This window comes from Taudactylus pleione, unplaced genomic scaffold (assembly GCF_031769625.1).
Source record: "Taudactylus pleione unplaced genomic scaffold, aTauple2 ptg001088l, whole genome shotgun sequence".
NCBI lineage: Eukaryota > Metazoa > Chordata > Amphibia > Anura > Myobatrachidae > Taudactylus > Taudactylus pleione.
In genome coordinates, this window is record NW_028285489.1 from 501,804 (window position 1) to 523,063 (window position 21,260).

The window sequence follows — 21,260 nt, forward strand, 5'->3', positions numbered from 1 at the left end:
TGAGAGGGGATGTAATAAGACGTGGAAGCTATGAGGGTTATGTGTGGACCGTGAGAGGGGATGTAATTAGACATTGAAGCTATGAGGGTTATGTGTGGACTGTGAGAGGGGATGTAATAAGACATGGAAGCTATGAGGGTTATGTGTGGACTGTGAGCGGGGATGTAACAAGACATGGATGCTATGAGGGTTATGTGTGGAGTGTGGTAGGGGGATGTAATAAGACATGGAAGCTATGAGGGTTATGTGTGGACTGTGAGCGGGGATGTAATAAGACATGGAAGCTATGAGGGTTATGTGTGGACTGTGAGCGGGGATGTAATAAGACATGGAAGCTATGAGGGTTATGTGTGGACTGTGAGAGGGGATGTAATAAGACATGGAAGCTATGAGGGTTATGTGTGGACCGTGAGAGGGGATGTAATTAGACATGGAAGCTATGAGGGTTATGTGTGGACCGTGAGCGGGGATGTAATAAGACGTGGAAGCTATGAGGGTTATGTGAGGACTGTGAGAGGGGATGTAATAAGACATGGAAGCTATGAGGGTTATGTGTGGACTGTGAGAGGGGATGTAATAAGACATGGAAGCTATGAGGGTTATGTGTGGACTGTGAGCGGGGATGTAACAAGACATGGAAGCTATGAGGGTTATGTGTGGAGTGTGGTAGGGGGATGTAATAAGACATGGAAGCTATGAGGGTTATGTGTGGACTGTGAGAGGGGATGTAATAAGACATGGAAGCTATGAGGGTTATGTGTGGACTGTAAGAGGGGATGTAATTAGATATGGAAGCTATGAGGGTTATGTGTGGACTGTAGGAGGGGATGTAATTAGATATGGAAGCTTATAGGGTTATGTGTGGACTGTAAGAGGGGATGTAATTAGATATGGAAGCTATGAGGGTTATGTGGGAGGTTCTGGAATCTGATAAGCTTGCCTGAAGAGGTGAGTTTTCAGGGAACGCTTGAAGGATTGGAGACTAGAGGAAAGTCTTATTGTGCGAGGTAGGTTATTCCATAGAGTGGGTGCAGCGCAAAGAAAGTCCTGTAACCGTGAATGGGAGCAAGTAATGCATGGGGATGAGAGACGCAGATCTTGTTCTGAGCGGAGAGGTCGGGTTGGCAGATATTTTGAGATGAGTGAAGAGATGTATGTTGGTGTGGTTTGGTTAATAGCTTTATGTGTAAGTGAAAGTATTTTGTATTGAATACAGTAGAAAACCGGCAACCAATGGAGGGACTGACAGAGCGGGGCAGCAGAAGAAGAACGTTTCGCAAGGAAGATAAGCCTCGCAGCTGCATTCATAATGGATTGTAATGGTGATAGCCTGTTTTTGGGAAGACCAGTAAGGAGACTATTGCAATAGTCAATGCGGGAAATAATAAGTGCATGGATTAGAGTTTTTGCAGTGTCTTGTGTAAGATATGGTGAATTTTGGATATGTTTTTTAAATGTATATAACATGATTTTGAGACAGATTGAATATGGGGAACAAAGGACAGTTCAGAGTCAAGGATGACACCAGGGCAGCGGTGGGGTGGATGGTCGAGGTATCAACAGTGATAGAGAGATCAGGTTGGTAACTGTTATTGGCCGGTGGAAATATAATTAATTCTGTTTTAGAAATATTAAGTTTCAGGTGGCGAGATGACATCCAAGATGAAATGGCAGAAAGACATTCAGTGACACAGACCAATACAGATGGTGATAAATCTGGAGAGGATAGGTAGATTTGAGTATCATCCGCATACAGATGATACTGAAATCCAAAAGAGCGGATTAGCTTGCCAAGAGAGGTGGTATAGATTGAGAATAACAGAGGTCCTAACACAGAGCCTTGAGGTACTGATAGAGGTAGCGAAGAGGAGGTATAGATTGAGAATAGCAAAGGACCTAAGACAGAGCCTTGCGGTACTCCAACTGATAGAGGTAGCGAAGAGGAGGCAGAATCAGAAAAACGAACAGTAAAAGAGCGATCAGATAGGTAGGAAGAGAACCAAGAAATAGCTGTGTCCTTAAGACCTAGGGATTGTAGTGTTTGTATGAGAAGAGAGTGGTCAACAGTGTCACATACAGCAGAGAGATCTAGAAGAATTAGAAGTGAGTAATGGCCTTTAGCCTTGGCAGTGATAAGATCATTTACTATCTTAGTCAGTGCTGTCTCTCTGGAGTGTTGGGAACGGAAGCCGGACTGAAGTGGGTCCAATAAGTTGTGTGAGTTAAGAAAGTGTGTGAGGCGGGTGTAGACAAGTCTCTCAAGTAGCTTGGAGGGGCATGGGAGCTGGGAGATAGGACGGTAATTAGAGAGAGTGTTAGGGTCAGAATTTTGTTTTTTCAGAATGGGAGTAATCACTGCGTGCTTGAACAGTGATGGAAAGTTGCCAGTAGAGAGAGAGAGATTACAGATTTTAGTTAGGGTTGGGATAAGCACAGGAGACAGAGCTTTACTGATTTGTGAGGGTATAGGATCTAGAGGAGAGGTAATAAGAGTAGGAGGATGAGAAGAGTGTAGATACTTCATCTTCGTTTGTGAGATCAAATGAAGAGAATGTGCCAGAGGGTTCAGGTAGGGAATTGAGCAGGTCACTAACTGAGGAAGAATATACCATTTAATTTCAGATATTATCAATCTTGTCCTTAAAATAGGAAGCAAAATCTTGTGCACAGATAGTAGCAGGTGGTATGGGTGATGGAGGGGTAAGAAGCAGTTTAAATGTAGCAGTGTGTATTCCTGGTCCCCTATAGCCAGATGGGTATAACCCTGTCCCCTATAGCCAGATGGGTATAACCCTGTCCCAGCCAGCAGGGTGTAATCCTGTCCCCTAAAGCCAGCAGTGTATAATCCTGTCCCCTAAAGCCAGTAGTGTATAGTACTGGTCCATATAGCCAGCAGTATATAGTCCTGGTCCCTATAGCCAGCAGTGTATAATCCTTTCCCATAAAGCCAACAGTGTATAGTCCTGTCCCCTAAATCCAGCAGTGTATAGTCCTGTACCCTATAGCCAGCAGTGTGAAATCCTGTCCCCTATAGTCAGCAATGTGCTTACCTGCCCCCTATAGCCAGCAGTGTATAATCCTGACTCCTACAGACAGCAGTGTATATTCCTGGTCCCCTATAGCCAGCAGTGTATAATCATGTTCCCAATAGACTCTTATTGATAGCAGTGTGTGATCCTGTTCCCTATAGACTCTTATTGATAGCAGTGTGTAATCCTGTTCCCTATAGGTACTGGTTTACATCTAACTACAATTAGCGCTGGATTAGGTTTGACCATATTTCATTTTCAAGTGCACCATTTATGATCTGAAGTATGTGTTTATACTTGTCATAGTGTGGACCCACCTGCTGTAAAAATTCTTGCGAATTGTGCCCTTAAAAGGTATCAATAATATACATTTTGCCCCCTGTGACCGGACGCCTTTCGCCAAGGCCGGCCCTGGTCACGGGTTAGCGCTTTTGGACTACCACTCACCGTCAGTGGCCGCCAGTCACTGACTCCGCCCACTGCGTCGTGGGCGTTTAGTGAAGCTGCCACAACCAAGCTACTTTCAGCGGAGCTTGGAACCGCTTTTAGTTACCCTAAGGCTCCTACCTCGGCACCTGGAACCGCTTCTGCTGCGTATGCGTTTGACTAGCTGCGGCCACACCCCCTGATTGGTGTCGGCTGATTCCTCCTGATCCCTCGCAATGGACCAGGTCTGCACGGTAGCTTGGCAGAGGGCTTGGAGACACGGAGCTCTTACTCAGAACAGCCGGAGAACGGAATAGCGTTTGACGCAATTCTTTTGGTCGCAGGACTGAGATACAATTGAAGTCAGGCAAGATGTTTATTGCTCAAAGTCTTGAAGAAGATTCGTCCTTCCGGATGAAGGGGTACATTACATCGCATACAGGATTCTTATCAAGCAGTTCTTCTCCTCACAGAAGTTACAGGGTTGTACAAAAAACACAGGCTCACAGGCCCTGTATATATAGTCAGAACACATAATACAGCATGGTGACATCCACCCACAGTTGGTCTTGTAAACCAATCAGACCATCTATCCCAAATGTACCATATATACTCGAGTATAAGCCGAGTTTTTCAGCACATTTTTTTGTGCTGAAAAAGCACCCCCTCGGCTTATACTCGAGTCATGCCCGCATGGAACGCTGCTGAGTAGCGTACCAATGCGGGCCGCGGTGCAGACTGTGTCACTGTGACACAGCCTGCACCGCGTGTGTAGCGCTAACCGGAGTTCGGTCAGCACTACACACTGCCAAACACACAGCCGCCGGAGCCGGCAGCTGTGTGTTTGCTGTAATCAGCAGCCGCTGAGAGTCTGTCAGACTCTCAGCGGCTACTGCTGCTCCCACTGCGGGAGCCATCTTCCGGCTCCCGCAGTGGGTAATGGGAGAGACGTCGTCATGACGACGTCTCTCCCATTATGCAAAGCGGCGGAGGAGCCTGTAGCAGTGTCGGGACCAGGAGCGGGGTTACAGGTAAGTGTTTGTTTTTTTTACATTTCTTTCTACTGGGGGGGGCTTCTACCGGGGGGTACTACCAGGGGGGGGGATATCGCTACTGGGGGCACTACCAGAGGGGGGGGGATTAATAATGGGGGAACTACCAGGGGGGGGATGTTGCTACTGGGGGCACTACCAGGGAGGGGGGGAATACTGGGGGCACTACCAGGGGGGATGTTGCTACTGGGGGCACTACCAGGGGGGGTTAATACTGGGGGCACTACCAGGGGGGGATATTGCTACTGGGGCACTACCAGGGGGGGGGATTAATACTGGGAGCACTACAAGGGGGGGATGTTGCTACTGGGGGCACTACCAGGGGGGGTTAATACTGGGGGCTCTACCAGGGGGGGATATTGCTACTGGGGGCACTACCAGGGGGGGGATTAATACTGGGGGCACTACCAGGGGGGAATATTGCTACTGGGGCACTACCAGGGGGGGTATTACTACTGGGGGCACTACCAGGGGGGGATATTACTACTGGGGGCACTACCAGGGGGGGATTACTACTGGGGGCACTACCAGGGGGGGATTACTACTGGGGGCACTACCAGGGGGGGATTACTACCAGTAGCTGCTGCATTTCCCACCCTAGGCTTATACTCGAGTCAATAAGTTTTCCCAGTTTTTCGTGGTAAAATTAGGTACCTCGGCTTATATTCGGGTCGGCTTATACTCGAGTATATACGGTAATTACAACTCAAATCCCACAGGAAATGGTAATTTACTTTCATCCTTAGATATGTTGTCACTGTGTGATAAATGTATCAATGTAGAATAACCAGCAATAGTATTCGCTTTAATCTTCCTGCAATATTCAGGAAATCAGGAAAAACAAACATTTTTTTTCCCAGAAGTGCACACACACCAGAGACAGTCTCATCGACGTATCAAAAGAAGATTTGGCCATTGACTCTCTTCACACCTTCACAGCTTCCATCCTGGTCTCACTGGAAAGCACTTCAAAGAAAGCTTTGTTACACAAAAGGTTTGACCACTACCATAAATCAGTATAATTAACATATCACTTCCTATGTCAGGAGGGTAATCCCCAATAAAATAATATACTCTTAAACCATATTCCTATAAGTGCATAGCCTATTAAATATACTCTGCATCATGCACTAATGCATTGCCGATCAGCTGCAGTGCATTACACCAATACATATATATTTTAATAGTTTATTATAAACCATGTGCAGTGTGCTTTTACACTGTGTCCTCACTGGGACTGTAACTGTTTCAGCGCTGGTCGCAGTCGCTCCCAGCGTGCAGCCACACTCTACCTACACTCCCCCAGTGCAGCAAGTCCAGGCCGCGGCAAATAAAACATTAAAAGCACACTTATTAACACTCAGCGCCTAGCGCAGAGTACACATTTACAATGGGTGTCTGGCGCCTTTTGTCCTTTTAAAAATGGCGCCACAGCACGGGGTTTAACGTCTTCAGTGCCGCGGCCACCATTATTCACGTGGGGCCGGCCTCCAGCCATACCCCCTATAGCCAGCAGTGTATAATCCTGTCCCCCTACAGCCAGCAGTGTATAATCCTGTCCCCCTATAGCCAGCACTGTATAATCCTGTCCACCTATAGCCAGCAGGGTATAGTCCTGGTCCCCTATAGCCAGCAGTGTATAATCCTGTCCCCTATAGGCAGCAGTGTATAACCCTCTCCCCCTTATAGCCAGCAGTGTATAATCCTGGTCCTCTATAGCCAGCAGTGTATAATCCTGCCCCCTATAGCCAGCAGTGTATAATCCTGCCCCCTATAGCCAGCAGTGTATAATCCTGCCCCCTATAGCCAGCAGTGTATAATCCTGTCCCCCTTATAGCCAGCAGTGTATAATCCTGGTCCCCTATAGCCAGCAGGGTATAATCCTGCCCCCTATAGTCAGCAGTGTATAATCCTGTCCCCTATATTCAGCAGTGTATAATCCTGTCCCCTATATTCAGCAGGGTATAGTCCTGGTCCCCTATAGCCAGCAGTGTATAATCCTGCCCCCTATAGCCAGCAGTGTATAATCCTGTCCACCTATAGCCAACAGTGTATAATCCTGTCCACCTATAGCCAGCAGGGTATAATCCTGTCCACCTATAGCCAGCAGGGTATAATCCTGTCCCCCTATAGCCAGCAGGGTATAATCCTGTCCCCCTATAGCCAGCAGGGTATAATCCTGTCCCCTAAAGCCAGCAGTGTATAATCCTGTCCCCTATAGTCAGCAGTGTATAATCCTGTCCCCTATAGCCAGCAGTGTATAATCCTGTCCCCTAAAGCCAGCAGTGTATAATCCTGTCCCCTGTATTCAGCAGGGTATAGTCCTGGTCCCCTAAAGCCAGCAGTGTATAATCATGTCCCCTATAGTCAGCAGTGTATAATCCTGTCCCCTGTAGCCAGCAGTGTATAATCCTGTCCCCTATAGCCAGCAGTGTATAATCATGTCCCCCTATAGCCAGCAGTGTATAATCCTGTCCCCTATAGCCAGCAGTGTATAATCCAGTCCCCTGTATTCAGCAGTGTATAATCATGTCCCCTATAGGCAGCAGTGTATAATCCTGTCCCCTATAGGCAGCAGTGTATAATCCTGTCCCCTATAGCCAGCAGTATATAATCCTGTCCCCTATAGTCAGCAGTGTATAATCCTGTCCCCTGTATTCAGCAGGGTATAGTCCTGGTCCCCTAAAGCCAGCAGTGTATAATCATGTCCCCTATAGTCAGCAGTGTATAATCCTGTCCCCTGTAGCCAGCAGTGTATAATCCTGTCCCCTGTAGCCAGCAGTGCATAATCCTGTCCCCTATAGCCAGCAGTGTATAATCATGTCCCCCTATAGCCAGCAGTGTATAATCCTGTCCCCTATAGCCAGCAGTGTATAATCCTGTCCCCTGTATTCAGCAGGGTATAGTCCTGGTCCCCTAAAGCCAGCAGTGTATAATCGTGTCCCCTATAGTCAGAAGTGTATAATCCTGTCCCCTATAGCCAGCAGTGTATAATCCTGTCCCCTATAGCCAGCAGTGTATAATCCTGCCCCCTATAGCCAGCAGTGTATAATCCTGTCCCCTGTATTCAGCAGTGTATAGTCATGTCCCCTATAGTCAGCAGTGTATAATCCTGTCCCCTGTAGCCAGCAGTGTATAATCCTGTCCCCTATAGTCAGCAGTGTATAATCCTGTCCCCTGTAGCCAGCAGTGTATAATCCTGTCCCCTGTAGCCAGCAGTGTATAATCCTGTCCCCTATAGCCAGCAGTGTATAATCCTGTCCCCTGTATTCAGCAGGGTATAGTCCTGGTCCCCTAAAACCAGCAGTGTATAATCATGTCCCCTATAGTCAGCAGTGTATAATCCTGTCCCCTATAGTCAGCAGTGTATAATCCTGTCCCCTATAGCCAGCAGTGTATAATCCTGTCCCCTGTAGCCAGCAGTGTATAATCCTGTCCCCTATAGCCAGCAGTGTATAATCCTGTCCCCTGTAGCCAGCAGTGTATAATCCTGCCCCCTATAGCCAGCAGTGTATAATCCTATCCCCTATAGCCAGCAGTATATAGTCCTGTCCCCTATAGCCAGCAGTGTATAATCCTGTCCCCTGTAGCCAGCAGTGTATAATCCTGTCCCCTATAGCCAGCAGTGTATAATCCTGTCCCCTGTAGCCAGCAGTGTATAATCCTGCCCCCTATAGCCAGCAGTGTATAATCCTATCCCCTATAGCCAGCAGTATATAGTCCTGTCCCCTATATTCAGCAGTGTATAATCCTGTCCCCTATAGCCAGCAGTATATAGTCCTGTCCCCTATAGGCAGCAGTGTATAATCCTGTCCCCTGTAGCCAGCAGTGTATAATCTTGTCCCCTATAGCCAGCAGTATATAGTCCTGTCCCCTATAGCCAGCAGTATATAGTCCTGTCCCCTATAGCCAGCAGTAGTGAAAGTAATAACCATATACTAAAAGAAGTCCGACCCTGTTTACATTGCAAAACAATAACACATCATTAAGTACCAACATGGCGGCTTTCATACTTCCGGTGGCTTCGCTTGACTTCCGGGAGTAGCAGTATGGCTGCACCGGTCTGTGTGTATCAGGGCTGGCGGCTGCTGTGTGTCCCGTGCCTGTCACAGAACTTTATTGATGAGTGAGGAAGCTGGACAGAGGGGAGAGCGGCGGCCGCTGTGAGTGACACGTGTGCTGGGAGGGGGTGGGGCTTGTACACCTGATTTGATATAATGTATCTAAGTAGATCAATTAGTACTGAGTATTGTCAGAGAGGGTAATTGTACTGAGATAGGATAGGTATACATCACGCCCCTATAGCTCAGTGATACAGGAGCTGTGTACATGGTGCCCCTATAGCTCAGTGATACAGGAGCTGTGTACATGGTGCCTCTATAGCTCAGTGATACAGGAGCTGTGTGCATGGTGCCCCTATAGCTCAGTGATACAGGAGCTGTGTGCATGGTACCTCTATAGCTCAGTGATACAGGAGCTGTGTGCATGGTGCCCTATAGATCAGTGATACAGGAGCTGTATACATGGTGACCCTATAGCTCAGTGATACAGGAGCTGTGTGCATGGTGCCTCTATAGCTCAGTGATACAGGAGCTGTGTGCATGGTGCCCCTATAGCTCAGTGATACAGGAGCTGTGTGCATGGTACCTCTATAGCTCAGTGATACAGGAGCTGTGTGCATGGTGCCCTATAGATCAGTGATACAGGAGCTGTATACATGGTGACCCTATAGCTCAGTGATACAGGAGCTGTGTGCATGGTGCCTCTATAGCTCAGTGATACAGGAGCTGTGTGCATGGTGCCCCTATAGCTCAGTGATACAGGAGCTGTGTGCATGGTACCTCTATAGCTCAGTGATACAGGAGCTGTGTGCATGGTGCCCTATAGATCAGTGATACAGGAGCTGTATACATGGTGACCCTATAGCTCAGTGATACAGGAGCTGTGTACATGGTGCCCCTATAGATCAGTGATACAGGAGCTGTGTACATGGTGCCCTATAGATCAGTGATACAGGAGCTGTATACATGGTGACCCTATAGCTCAGTGATACAGGAGCTGTGTACATGGTGACCCTATAGCTCAGTGATACAGGAGCTGTGTGCATGGTACCTCTATAGATCAGTGATACAGGAGCTGTGTGCATGGTGCCTCTATAGCTCAGTGATACAGGAGCTGTGTGCATGGTGCCTCTATAGCTCAGTGATACAGGAGCTGTGTACATGGTGACCCTATAGCTCAGTGATACAGGAGCTGTGTACGTGGTGCCCCTATACATCAGTGATACAGGAGCTGTGTACGTGGTGCCCTATAGATCAGTGATACAGGAGCTGTGTACATGGTGACCCTATAGCTCAGTGATACAGGAGCTGTGTACATGGTGCCCTATAGATCAGTGATACAGGAGCTGTGTACATGGTGACCCTATAGCTCAGTGATACAGGAGCTGTGTACATGGTGCCCTATAGATCAGTGATACAGGAGCTGTGTACATGGTGCCCCTATAGATCAGTGATACAGGAGCTGTGTACATGGTGCCCTATAGATCAGTGATACAGGAGCTGTGTACATGGTGACCCTATAGCTCAGTGATACAGGAGCTGTGTACATGGTGCCCTATAGATCAGTGATACAGGAGCTGTGTACATGGTGCCCCTATAGATCAGTGATACAGGAGCTGTATACATGGTGACCCTATAGCTCAGTGATACAGGAGCTGTGTACATGGTGACCCTATAGCTCAGTGATACAGGAGCTGTGTGCATGGTACCTCTATAGATCAGTGATACAGGAGCTGTGTACATGGTGCCTCTATAGCTCAGTGATACAGGAGCTGTGTGCATGGTGCCTCTATAGCTCAGTGATACAGGAGCTGTGTACATGGTGACCCTATAGCTCAGAGATACAGGAGCTGTGTACATGGTGCCCCTATAGCTCAGTGATACAGGAGCTGTGTACGTGGTGCCCCTATACATCAGTGATACAGGAGCTGTGTACGTGGTGCCCTATAGATCAGTGATACAGGAGCTGTGTACATGGTGACCCTATAGCTCAGTGATACAGGAGCTGTGTACATGGTGCCCTATAGATCAGTGATACAGGAGCTGTGTACATGGTGACCCTATAGCTCAGTGATACAGGAGCTGTGTACATGGTGCCCTATAGATCAGTGATACAGGAGCTGTGTACATGGTGCCCCTATAGATCAGTGATACAGGAGCTGTGTACATGGTGCCCTATAGATCAGTGATACAGGAGCTGTGTACATGGTGACCCTATAGCTCAGTGATACAGGAGCTGTGTACATGGTGCCCTATAGATCAGTGATACAGGAGCTGTGTACATGGTGACCCTATAGCTCAGTGATACAGGAGCTGTGTACATGGTGCCCTATAGATCAGTGATACAGGAGCTGTGTACATCACACCCCTATAGCTCAGTGATACAGGAGCAGTGTGCATGGTGCCCCTATAGATCAGTGATACAGGAGCTGTGTGCATGGTGCACTATACATCAGTGATACAGGAGCTGTGTACACAGTGACTCTATAGCTCAGTGATACAGGAGCTGTGTACACGGTGACTCTATAGCTCAGTGATACAGGAGCTGTGTACATGGTGACCCTATAGCTCAGTGATACAGGAGCTGTGTACGTGGTGCCCCTATACATCAGTGATACAGGAGCTGTGTACATGGTGCCCTATAGATCAGTGATACAGGAGCTGTGTACATGGTGACCCTATAGCTCAGTGATACAGGAGCTGTGTACGTGGTGCCCCTATACATCAGTGATACAGGAGCTGTGTACATGGTGCCCTATAGATCAGTGATACAGGAGCTGTGTACATGGTGCCCCTATAGCTCAGTGATACAGGAGCTGTGTACGTGGTGCCCCTATAGATCAGTGATACAGGAGCTGTGTACATGGTGCCCTATAGATCAGTGATACAGGAGCTGTGTGCATGGTGCCCCTATAGCTCAGTGATACAGGAGCTGTGTACGTGGTGCCCCTATAGATCAGTGATACAGGAGCTGTGTACATGGTGCCCTATAGATCAGTGATACAGGAGCTGTGTGCATGGTGCCCCTATAGATCAGTGATACAGGAGCTGTGTACATGGTGCCCCTATAGATCAGTGATAAAGTAGCTGTGTACATGGTGCCCCTATAGATCAGTGATACAGGAGCTGTGTGCATGGTGCCCCTATAGATCAGTGATACAGGAGCTGTGTGCATGGTGACCCTATAGCTCAGTGATACAGGAGCTGTGTGCATGGTACTTCTATAGCTCAGTGATACAGGAGCTGTGTACATGGTGCCCCTATAGATCAGTGATACAGGAGCTGTGTGCATGGTGCCCCTATAGCTCAGTAATACAGGAGCTGTGTACATGGTGCCCATATAGCTCAGTGATACAGGAGCTGTGTGCATGGTGCCCCTATAGATCAGTGATACAGGAGCTGTGTACATGGTGCCCCTATAGATCAGTGATACAGGATCTGTGTACATGGTGCCTCTATAGCTCAGTGATACAGGAGCTGTGTGCATGGTGACCCTATAGATCAGTGATACAGGAGCAGTGTGCATGGTGCCCCTATAGATCAGTGATACAAGAGCTGTGTACATGGTGACCCTATAGATCAGTGATACAGGAGCTGTGTACATGGTGCACCTATAGATCAGTGATACACGACCAGTGTACATGGTGCCCCTATAGATCAGCGAGGAGCTGTGTACATGGTGACCCTATAGATCTGTTATATAGGGGCAGTGTACATGGTGACCCTATAGATCAGTGATACAGGAGCTGTGTGCATGGTGACCCTATAGATCAGTGATACAGGAGCTGTGTATATGGTGACCCTATAGATCAGTGATACAGGAGCTGTGTGCATGGTGACCCTATAGATCAGTGATACAGGAGCTGTGTATATGGTGACCCTATAGATTAATGATACGGGAGCTGTGTACACGGTGACCCTATAGATCAGCGAGGAACTGTGTGCATGGTGACCCTATAGATCAGTGATACAGGAGCTGTGTACATGGTGACCCTATAGATCAGTGATACAGGACCAGTGTACATGGTGCCCCTATAGATCAGCGAGGAGCTGTGTACATGGTGACCCTATAGATCAGGGATATAGGAGCAGTGTACATGGTGACCCTATAGATCAGTGATACAGGAGCAGTGTACATGGTGACCCTATAGATCAGTGATACAGGAGCAGTGTACATGGTGACCCTATAGATCAGTGATACAGGAGCAGTGTACATGGTGAGCCAAAGGTAGTCAGATGAGGCTAGCAGAAAAAGCTTGGAGGCCCAGACCAGATGATTCCGAGGTCCTTATACTGCCCTCGGGTCTGAGGTTCCCCATCCCTGCTCTAGGGGGAGGTTAGGTTTAGGGTGCTGGGAGGAAGTGGTAGGGGTAAGGGATAGGCACTAGTGGGGGATTAGGCACTAAGGGGGAGGGTTAGGTTTAGGGTTCAGGGAGAGGGAGGTTAGGTTTAGACATGAGGGAGGGAGGAAGGGGTAAGGGTTAGCGTTAGCGTTAGAAAGCTTACATTGTAGATTCGGGATTCTGACTGTCGGGAATCCATACCCAGCCCGTGTACATGATGCCCCTATAGATCTGTGATACAGGAATCTCTATGGGACAGTGACATACAGGAAGACTGAGTATTGTCAGTAACTGTGTGCATGGGGACCCTATATAACAGGAACATACAGGAATACTGAGTATTGTCAGGAGCTGTGTGCATGGGGACCCTATATAACAGGAACATACAGGAAGACTGAGTATTGTCAGGAGCTGTGTGCATGGGGACCCTATATAACAGGAACATACAGGAAGACTGAGTATTGTCAGTAACTGTGTACATGGGGACCCTATATAACAGGAACATACAGGAAGACTGAGTATTGTCAGGAGCTGTGTGCATGGGGACCCTATATAACAGGAACATACAGGAAGACTGAGTATTGTCAGGAGCTGTGTGCATGGGGACCCTATATAACAGGAACATACAGGAATACTGAGTATTGTCAGGAGCTGTGTGCATGGGGACCCTATATAACAGGAACATACAGGAATACTGAGTATTGTCAGGAGCTGTGTGCATGGGGACCCTATATAACAGGAACATACAGGAAGACTGAGTATTGTCAGGAGCTGTGTGCATGGGGACCCTATATAACAGGAACATACAGGAAGACTGAGTATTGTCAGTAATTGTGTGCATGGGGACCCTATATAACAGGAACATACAGGAAGACTGAGTATTGTCAGGAGCTGTGTGCATGGGGACCCTATATAACAGGAACATACAGGAATACTGAGTATTGTCAGGAGCTGTGTGCATGGGGACCCTATATAACAGGAACATACAGGAATACTGAGTATTGTCAGGAGCTGTGTGCATGGGGACCCTATATAACAGGAACATACAGGAATACTGAGTATTGTCAGGAGCTGTGTGCATGGGGACCCTATATAACAGGAACATACAGGAAGACTGAGTATTGTCAGGAGCTGTGTGCATGGGGACCCTATATAACAGGAACATACAGGAAGACTGAGTATTGTCAGGAGCTGTGTGCATGGGGACCCTATATAACAGGAACATACAGGAATACTGAGTATTGTCAGGAGCTGTGTGCATAGAACAGTAACATAGGAATAATTACATTTGTCTGGGTCTAGAGCAAATAATTGGGCTGTACACAGCTCCATAGTACTCGCCCGCGGTTGCTTGCCACTTAGCACATGGAACCATTGTAAGTGATGTGTTACATGTGCACCTTGTATATCTTTTAAATCGCTGTTCTTACCACGGTTACATGGAGGTAATAGACTGTAACTTGGTCAGTGATATCAATGTTAATGGATGGTGGACGCAGCAGATTTCGGTGAGCTCTGAGAGAAGTTGACTGGAATTAATGGAGTGGGAAGTGAGATAGTAGATAGTGAGCTTATAATGGCTCAGGAGAGAAATGAGAGGTGGGGTACAAATGGGAACGGCACCACTACAGGACTATTCATGCTGTCAACCTCTTGCAGGTGGGATCAATACAGTCTGGAAACTGGTACTTCAGGGGTAGGGATGTGGTTAGGTACGGCCATTAACATTCATCCATGGTTTGCTAACGATGGCTGATGGTTTTGCCAGAGTTTGCCAGGAGTTACGATAGTTCTTCGCCATTGATGGTTGAGCGGGAGCAATGTTTTTTGTTTTTTTCCTTGACCCATGGGGCTTAAAGCTTGGAGTTTCTCTGCTTGGCCCACCGCCTGCCATTTTCCACAGCAGGAAGTCAGTCGATGGGTTCCCAGAGTCATTGGTTTCATGCCATCAATGTTATGCATCGATGAAACCATCGATAGTCAGCCCACAGATGGCAATTGCTAGATGTGGTGTAAGCTATCAATGTTTTTCAGCTTATGCCCACCCGCCATCGATGGACAAGTGGTGATCCCCTCGATGTAGAATCCTAGGGGTGGGCAGAGAGAGAGCTGGGGTTGAAGGGAAAAGGAGCTGGGGAAGGAAGAGAGAAAGGGAGCAGGAGAGGTAAGAGGGAAAAGGAGCTGGGGAGAGGGAAAGGGAGCTGGGGAAAGGGAAGAGGGAAAGGGAGCTGGGGAGGGAAGATGGAAACGGAGTAGGGGGTAGAGAGGGAGCTGGGAAGGGGAGAGGGAAACGGGGGAGGGGGAGAGAGAGCTTAGGAGGGGAAAGGGAGCTGGGGAGGAGAGAGAGAGCTTAGGAGGGGAAAGGAAGCTGGGAAGGGAAAGTGAGCTGGGGAGGGGAGAGAGAGCTTAGGAGGGGAAAGGGAGGGGAGAGAGCTTAGGAGGGAAAGGGAGCTGGGGAGGGGAGAGAGAGCTTAGGAGGGGAAAGGGAGCTGGGGAGGAGAGGGAGGCGGGGAGGGGAAAGGGAGCTGGGAGGGGAGAGAGAGCTTAGGAGGGGAAAGGGAGCTGGGAGGGGAGAGAGCTTAGGAGGGAAAGGGAGCTGGGGAGGGGAGAGAGAGCTTAGGAGGGGAAAGGGAGCTGGGGAGGCGGGGAGGGGAAAGGGAGCTGGGAGGGGAGAGAGAGCTTAGGAGGGGAAAGGGAGCTGGGAGGGGAGAGAGAGCTTAGGAGGGGAAAGGGAGCTGGGGAGGGGGGAGAGAGCTTAGGAGGGGAAAGGGAGCTGGGGAGGGGAGAGAGAGCTTAGGAGGGGAAAGGAAGCTGGGAAGGGAAAGGGAGCTGGGGAGATGAGCGAGCTTAGGAGGGGAAAGGAAGCTGGGGAGTAAGGGCCTGATTCAGAGCCGCTCATAAGCGGCCGCTCGTTCGTTCCGAGCGATGTTAGCCCAACTGCGCATGCGTACGGATCGTTATACGCATGCGCTAACCAGTCAGTGCGGCCGAAATTCATGTGCTCGCAAAATAGCGAATGCCTGCTATTTTGAGTGACAGACAGAGGCGTATGTGGGTGGTAACAGGGGAAGGTGCTTGAAAATGGGGAGTGGAAATCAGAACGCAGGCGTGCTTAAAGGTCAAAACGGGCGTTTTATGGGTGTGCATATTTAAAACAGCAGCGTCATTGACCACGTCACTGGGTTATTTTAGAGTCAGAACTGCTCGCAAAATTGTGGTAGCAAACACCAACCACAAGAATAGCGAGCAGTTCATACCCTTGTCGATGTACTCGATTAATCTGATAAATAGCGGACATGACGTAGGATGCGAGCGGCCAGGGGGCGTATTTTTCCAAAAAACGAACGCAAGTTTTGCTCGCTCGTTCAGACATAGAGGCGTGAACAGACCGCAAACAGCGAACGGTTCATTTGAATAGCCACCCCTTGTTTTAGAACGAACGACCGCAAATATCGATCGGCTCTGAATGAGGGCCTAAGAGAGCTTAGGAGGGGAAAGGGAGCTGGGGAGGGGAGAGAGAGCTGGGGAGGGGAGAGAGAGCTTAGGAGGGGAAAGGGAGCTGGAGAGGGGAGAAATAGAGTTTAGGAATGGGGAGGGGAGAGAGCAGGGGAAAGGCATTACGCAGTAGGTAAGGAGCACAGTTGTACCTGCTGTATTAGGGAGAGTTTTTTTATGTTTAATTGAAATCCAATAGCAAAGACGTATTTCACAAGCAAAACAAATGATTAAAACATGTATATAAGTGTCTGTGACGTAATCTGGGTGCACTTGCTACTGGTCCCGCACTGCACTTACGATTTGACCAACTAAGCCATATGCCTGCGGTTTTTAATGAATACATTTTATATCTACGAACTTGGGCTCTAATGCATCCGCCTCTATGATTACAAACAATGTCTGGCTCAGTGTTTTAACCTTGCAACAAATTCAGACATTTGATAACCAGCCCTTCCCCCACCCCCGATACAAGTGCTGGCTGCCATATTGCAGGGTAACGTCCCGATACAGTTCTGTGTGCCGACACTAACACCATTATCTTGTGCTCTGTGCACCTGATGCTGACTTGCAGGCGGCTCTGTACTCGGCCGCATTCGGAATGCGCATATTTTGCTAACGGGATGCCAGTGTGACTTTACATGTGTCCTGAGATGAACAATAATGCATCAATTATCAAATTATGACAAAAAAGGGGTCTCAGCAATTAGATTTACAGCATTGCTCAGCCCAATCCTCAATTTGGAATTTAGGCCCTGATTCAGAGCCAGACGAGTGCTCGCTCTGAATCAGGGCCGTCCTTCCTGATTTTTAGAGCGGCCTCCTGGCCGCTCGTATATCTGTGGGTGACCACCCACAGCTGTAGCAAGCGGCCAGGAAGATGGTCGCGATGGTCAAGACCATCGCGACTATCGGGCTTGCGACGAAACCCTTGTGGTAGGGTCTCGTTGCCGCAAGCCCTAGAGTGCTTTCATCTCAAACAGAGCCGAAAGCACTCCCACTGACATCACTTGTGATGTCAGTGGGGCCGGGCCCAGACGGTAGGCATTCCCATGGGAACGCCTCCGGCACGCCCACCAAAGGGGGCGTGCCATCACTCAACATCGACAGCACGCCCCCTTTGGTACGAGACCCGGAGCGACGGTATGCCTTTTGCTATCCGGGTCTCGTGCACGGCGGATCCGGCTCCGTCGTGCGCATGCACACTGGGCCAACATCGACCCGCTTGCGAGCGCTCAGCGCTCGCGAGCGGGTCTGAATCAGGCCCTTAATGTTTGTTTTACACTTTTGTTGGTTTCTCAATGAGCAATCCTGTTACAATGGCTGTTTTGTTTTCCATCTACAGTACAAAGTTGCGGGGCCATAAGACACGAGGTACAAATGAGGTAAGATATAATCCGTTCTATGTAACAAACGTGGCAATAACAAATGGTTGTTTTTAGCCATCACTTCATTGGTTGATAAATGTTCAGGTCCTAGAATAATGTCGGCCATCTTTGACCCCTTGATCCGAGCTCTGGACTTTTCCCCCCTTAATGTTCTGTCCATTCTGTTGCATATACCCTTTGTTTGTAGCACAAGTACTAGATTGGTGAAGATTGAGCTGACTCCAGTAGCTGACGGGTGTCTATCTCACTCTTGCTATATTTTCAGGTGCGACGCCGATTGGTTCCTCGCTCGGTTTGGCCACTTTAGTATGTGAAGAATCTGGAGGGAATACAGACGAAATGTCCCGAGACAGAAAGTTACTGCGGCAGGACACTTCTTCCGGGCCAGAATGTTCTCCAGAGACCAGCGACCCGTCCTGGCTCGAAGTCCCCTGTTCCTCTGTGAAATCGGGGCAAAGAGGTCCGAGAACTAAGCACCAGGGTCCCTTCCCATTCAGCCTCCTGCCAGTTGACTGCCAGCTACACATATTCTCTTTTCTTTCCGAAGTAGAGAAGTGCACGGCTGCGTTGGTGTGCGCAGACTGGAGTAAGCTCATGCGCACCCCGCGACTCTGGAGAGTGGCCGACTTCATGAGACTTGGGGCCATCCTGTCCGGCATGGACGGGGTGCTGGTCTCCGTGAGAGAGTTTGAGAGGTGGAAGGAGTGGGTGCACCAGTACGCCTACCACCTAACTTCCCGAGGAGCCAGCCTGCTGGTTCTCCGTGCCAGTTTTGATTTGGGAGACCAGAGGACCAAGTGGGCGGATTTCCTCCTCCAGTTCCTCGATGGCGTTCACTGCGGAGAGCTTCAGGAGTTGGAACTGAACTGGACCCTGACGCACCTGGAGCCCCTGGACTTCTATCCTCCTGGAAGCATGGCACAGATATGCCTGGCCAAGACGGATCAATTCAACGGCTTCCAGACTCTCTTTGAACGCCTCACTCGTACCTCACCCAAGCTGAGCCGCATGAAGCTGCCGTTCGATTGGTCTGAACACTCTGTGTCACTTCTAACACACTTTCAGAACCTAAGCAAACTGGAACTGAACTATTTCTGGGTCTTTAAGAGCGTTCAGCCGGAAACGATGCAAGAACTCACGAGGTCACTTCCCAAGCTGAAGACTTTGATCTTGCAGGTTCTGGTGCCAGTGAAGGATCTGGGAGTCTCTTACCCTCTGGTGTCCAAGTCCCTGGAGTTTTTAGATGTGTCTCAGAGCCGCGGGCTGGTGTTCAGCCACCTGGATTTGCCTTCTTTGAGAGAGCTCAAGGTTAAGAAAACTATTAGAGGGATTATCTTAAATCGTAGGACCCGAGTAGCACTTCAGACCCGCTGGTCCTGTTTGTACGACCTCCTTAAAGTGGGCACCCCTAAACTTCAGGTGTTCAACTTGCACACGTTGATGCCCAACTGGCAGACCCAGAGCTACCTGGAGCTCAGCGAGGTCTTATTACAGTCCTGTTACTGCATCCAACACACTGATACGTGGTTGCTGTAATCCGAAGGATGCGCCGATCCCGAGACTACCGCGTGCCGTAACACAGCGCAGTGTTTTGCTGTCGGACAGAATTATCCTTTCGTCTTTCTCAGGAAATTGATGATACAAGAACAAACTCATTAATAAATTGCATAATGTGATCCTGGTGTTCTCCTGAGAGCGATAAGCATGGCGACGGCCATTACACGCTGTTCTTATTGTACAAGTTACATATTACATGCTTTCCTGAGAGCGATACGCCTGGAGGCGGCCATTACACGCTGTTCTTATTGTACTAGTTACATATTACATGCTTTCCTGAGAGCGATACGCCTGGCGACGGCCATTACACGCTGTTCTTATTGTACTAGTTACATATTACATGCTTTCCTGAGAGCGATACGCCTGGAGGCGGCCATTACACGCTGTTCTTATTGTACTAGTTACATATTACATGCTTTCATCCTAACTAAACTTACAATAACGTAGTGATCATTCTAGCACCCTGCACCTGTCACACCCTCGTGCAGTTCCTCTTCCCTGCCTGGGGTGTCGCTCTCTGCTCTGCTGCTTCTAGCACACTCAGCTGTTGTAACAAACGTCAGATTTACAGACCATACTGTGCTAGAAGAACCAGAGCAGGGAGCGACACCCCAGGCAGGGGAAACTGCACGGCCAGTGACAGGTGCAGGGTGCTAGAATGATCACTAAACATGGGCAACAAGCACTTGGGTCCATACTGGGAGAATGGGAGGGAACGGTGCTCACACTGCAGTGGGGATCAGGGGACCCCACGCCTGGTGACAGTGGGGCTCATGTGTTCAGTAAGTGCTATTTTCTGCATCTTGCTGCACACGCAATGCAGCGCACGGAAGTCCTTTCACAACGCTCGCTATAGGCGAATGTCATTATTTTAAATATGAACTGTTTTCTCTGCTGTGTGTGACTTAGCACAATGCAGGATGTCTCCTTCTCTCAGCCTGGTCTATGGGTGATGGCACCTTCTCTCTACCATGGGGTGAAGTTATGACAGTTATGTGGTAAAATTGGTGGATAAGGTTATAAACAAATGTAAATATTGTTTTATTAAAGGCATTGGTGCTTTTCTTAATCACTCCTGTTTTGTATATAAATGTCATAGAAATGTTTGTGTTGTCTTTTGTAATGTCCTAGCAGCACCTCCATCACTGAATATACATGCAGCGTTACCATACACAGTTACACCAGCAGCACCTCCAGCACTGAATATACATGCAGCGTTACCATACACAGTTACGCCAGCAGCGTCTCCATCACTGATTATACATGCAGCATTACCATGCACAGTTACACCAGCAGCCCCTCCATCACTGAATATACAAGCAGCATTACCATACACAGTTACACCAGCAGCACCTCCATCACTGAATATACATGCAGCGTTACCATACACAGTTACACCAGCAGCACCTCCATCACTGATTATACATGCAGCATTACCATACACAGTTACACCAGCAGCACCTCCATCACTGAATATACATGCAGCGTTACCATACACAGTTACACCAGCAGCACCCCCATCACTGATTATACATGCAGCGTTACCATACACAGTTACACCAGCAGCACCTCCATCACTGAATATACAAGCAGCATTACCATACACAGTTACACCAGCAGCACCTCCATCACTGAATATACAAGCAGCATTACCATGCACAGTTACACCAGCAGCACCTCCAGCACTGAATATACATGCAGCATTACCATGCACAGTTACACCAGCAGCACCTCCATCACTGAATATACAAGCAGCATTACCATACATGTTTACACCAGAAGTGCCACCAAAAATCACTTCTGTACAAACTATTATAGGTTTTCGTACGACTATGTACCAGCCAGTGGGGAGTATATAATTATATATCATCCAGTAGAAGTACCTACAGTTTCTGATGTCAGTCAGCTG

General features: G+C 48.6%; 1 protein-coding gene across 1 annotated transcript; it reads left to right on the forward strand.

Annotated features, from left to right (window-relative positions):
• The first annotated feature begins 8,561 nt into the window (after positions 1-8,561).
• On the forward strand, positions 8,562-20,379 carry LOC148453787 (uncharacterized). The gene is made up of 3 exons (XM_088461719.1): positions 8,562-8,670; positions 17,752-17,791; positions 18,060-20,379. Exon 3 carries the CDS (start codon positions 18,134-18,136, stop codon positions 19,328-19,330), a length of 1,197 nt encoding a protein of 398 aa, XP_088317845.1. The 5' UTR covers positions 8,562-8,670; positions 17,752-17,791; positions 18,060-18,133; the 3' UTR covers positions 19,331-20,379.
• The last annotated feature ends 881 nt before the right edge of the window (positions 20,380-21,260 follow it).

What these genes read in the sequence shown, in the direction of transcription:
- LOC148453787 (XM_088461719.1), top strand. Translation starts at nt 18,134, where the DNA reads ATGTCCCGAGACAGAAAGTTACTGCGGCAGGACACTTCTTCCGGGCCA.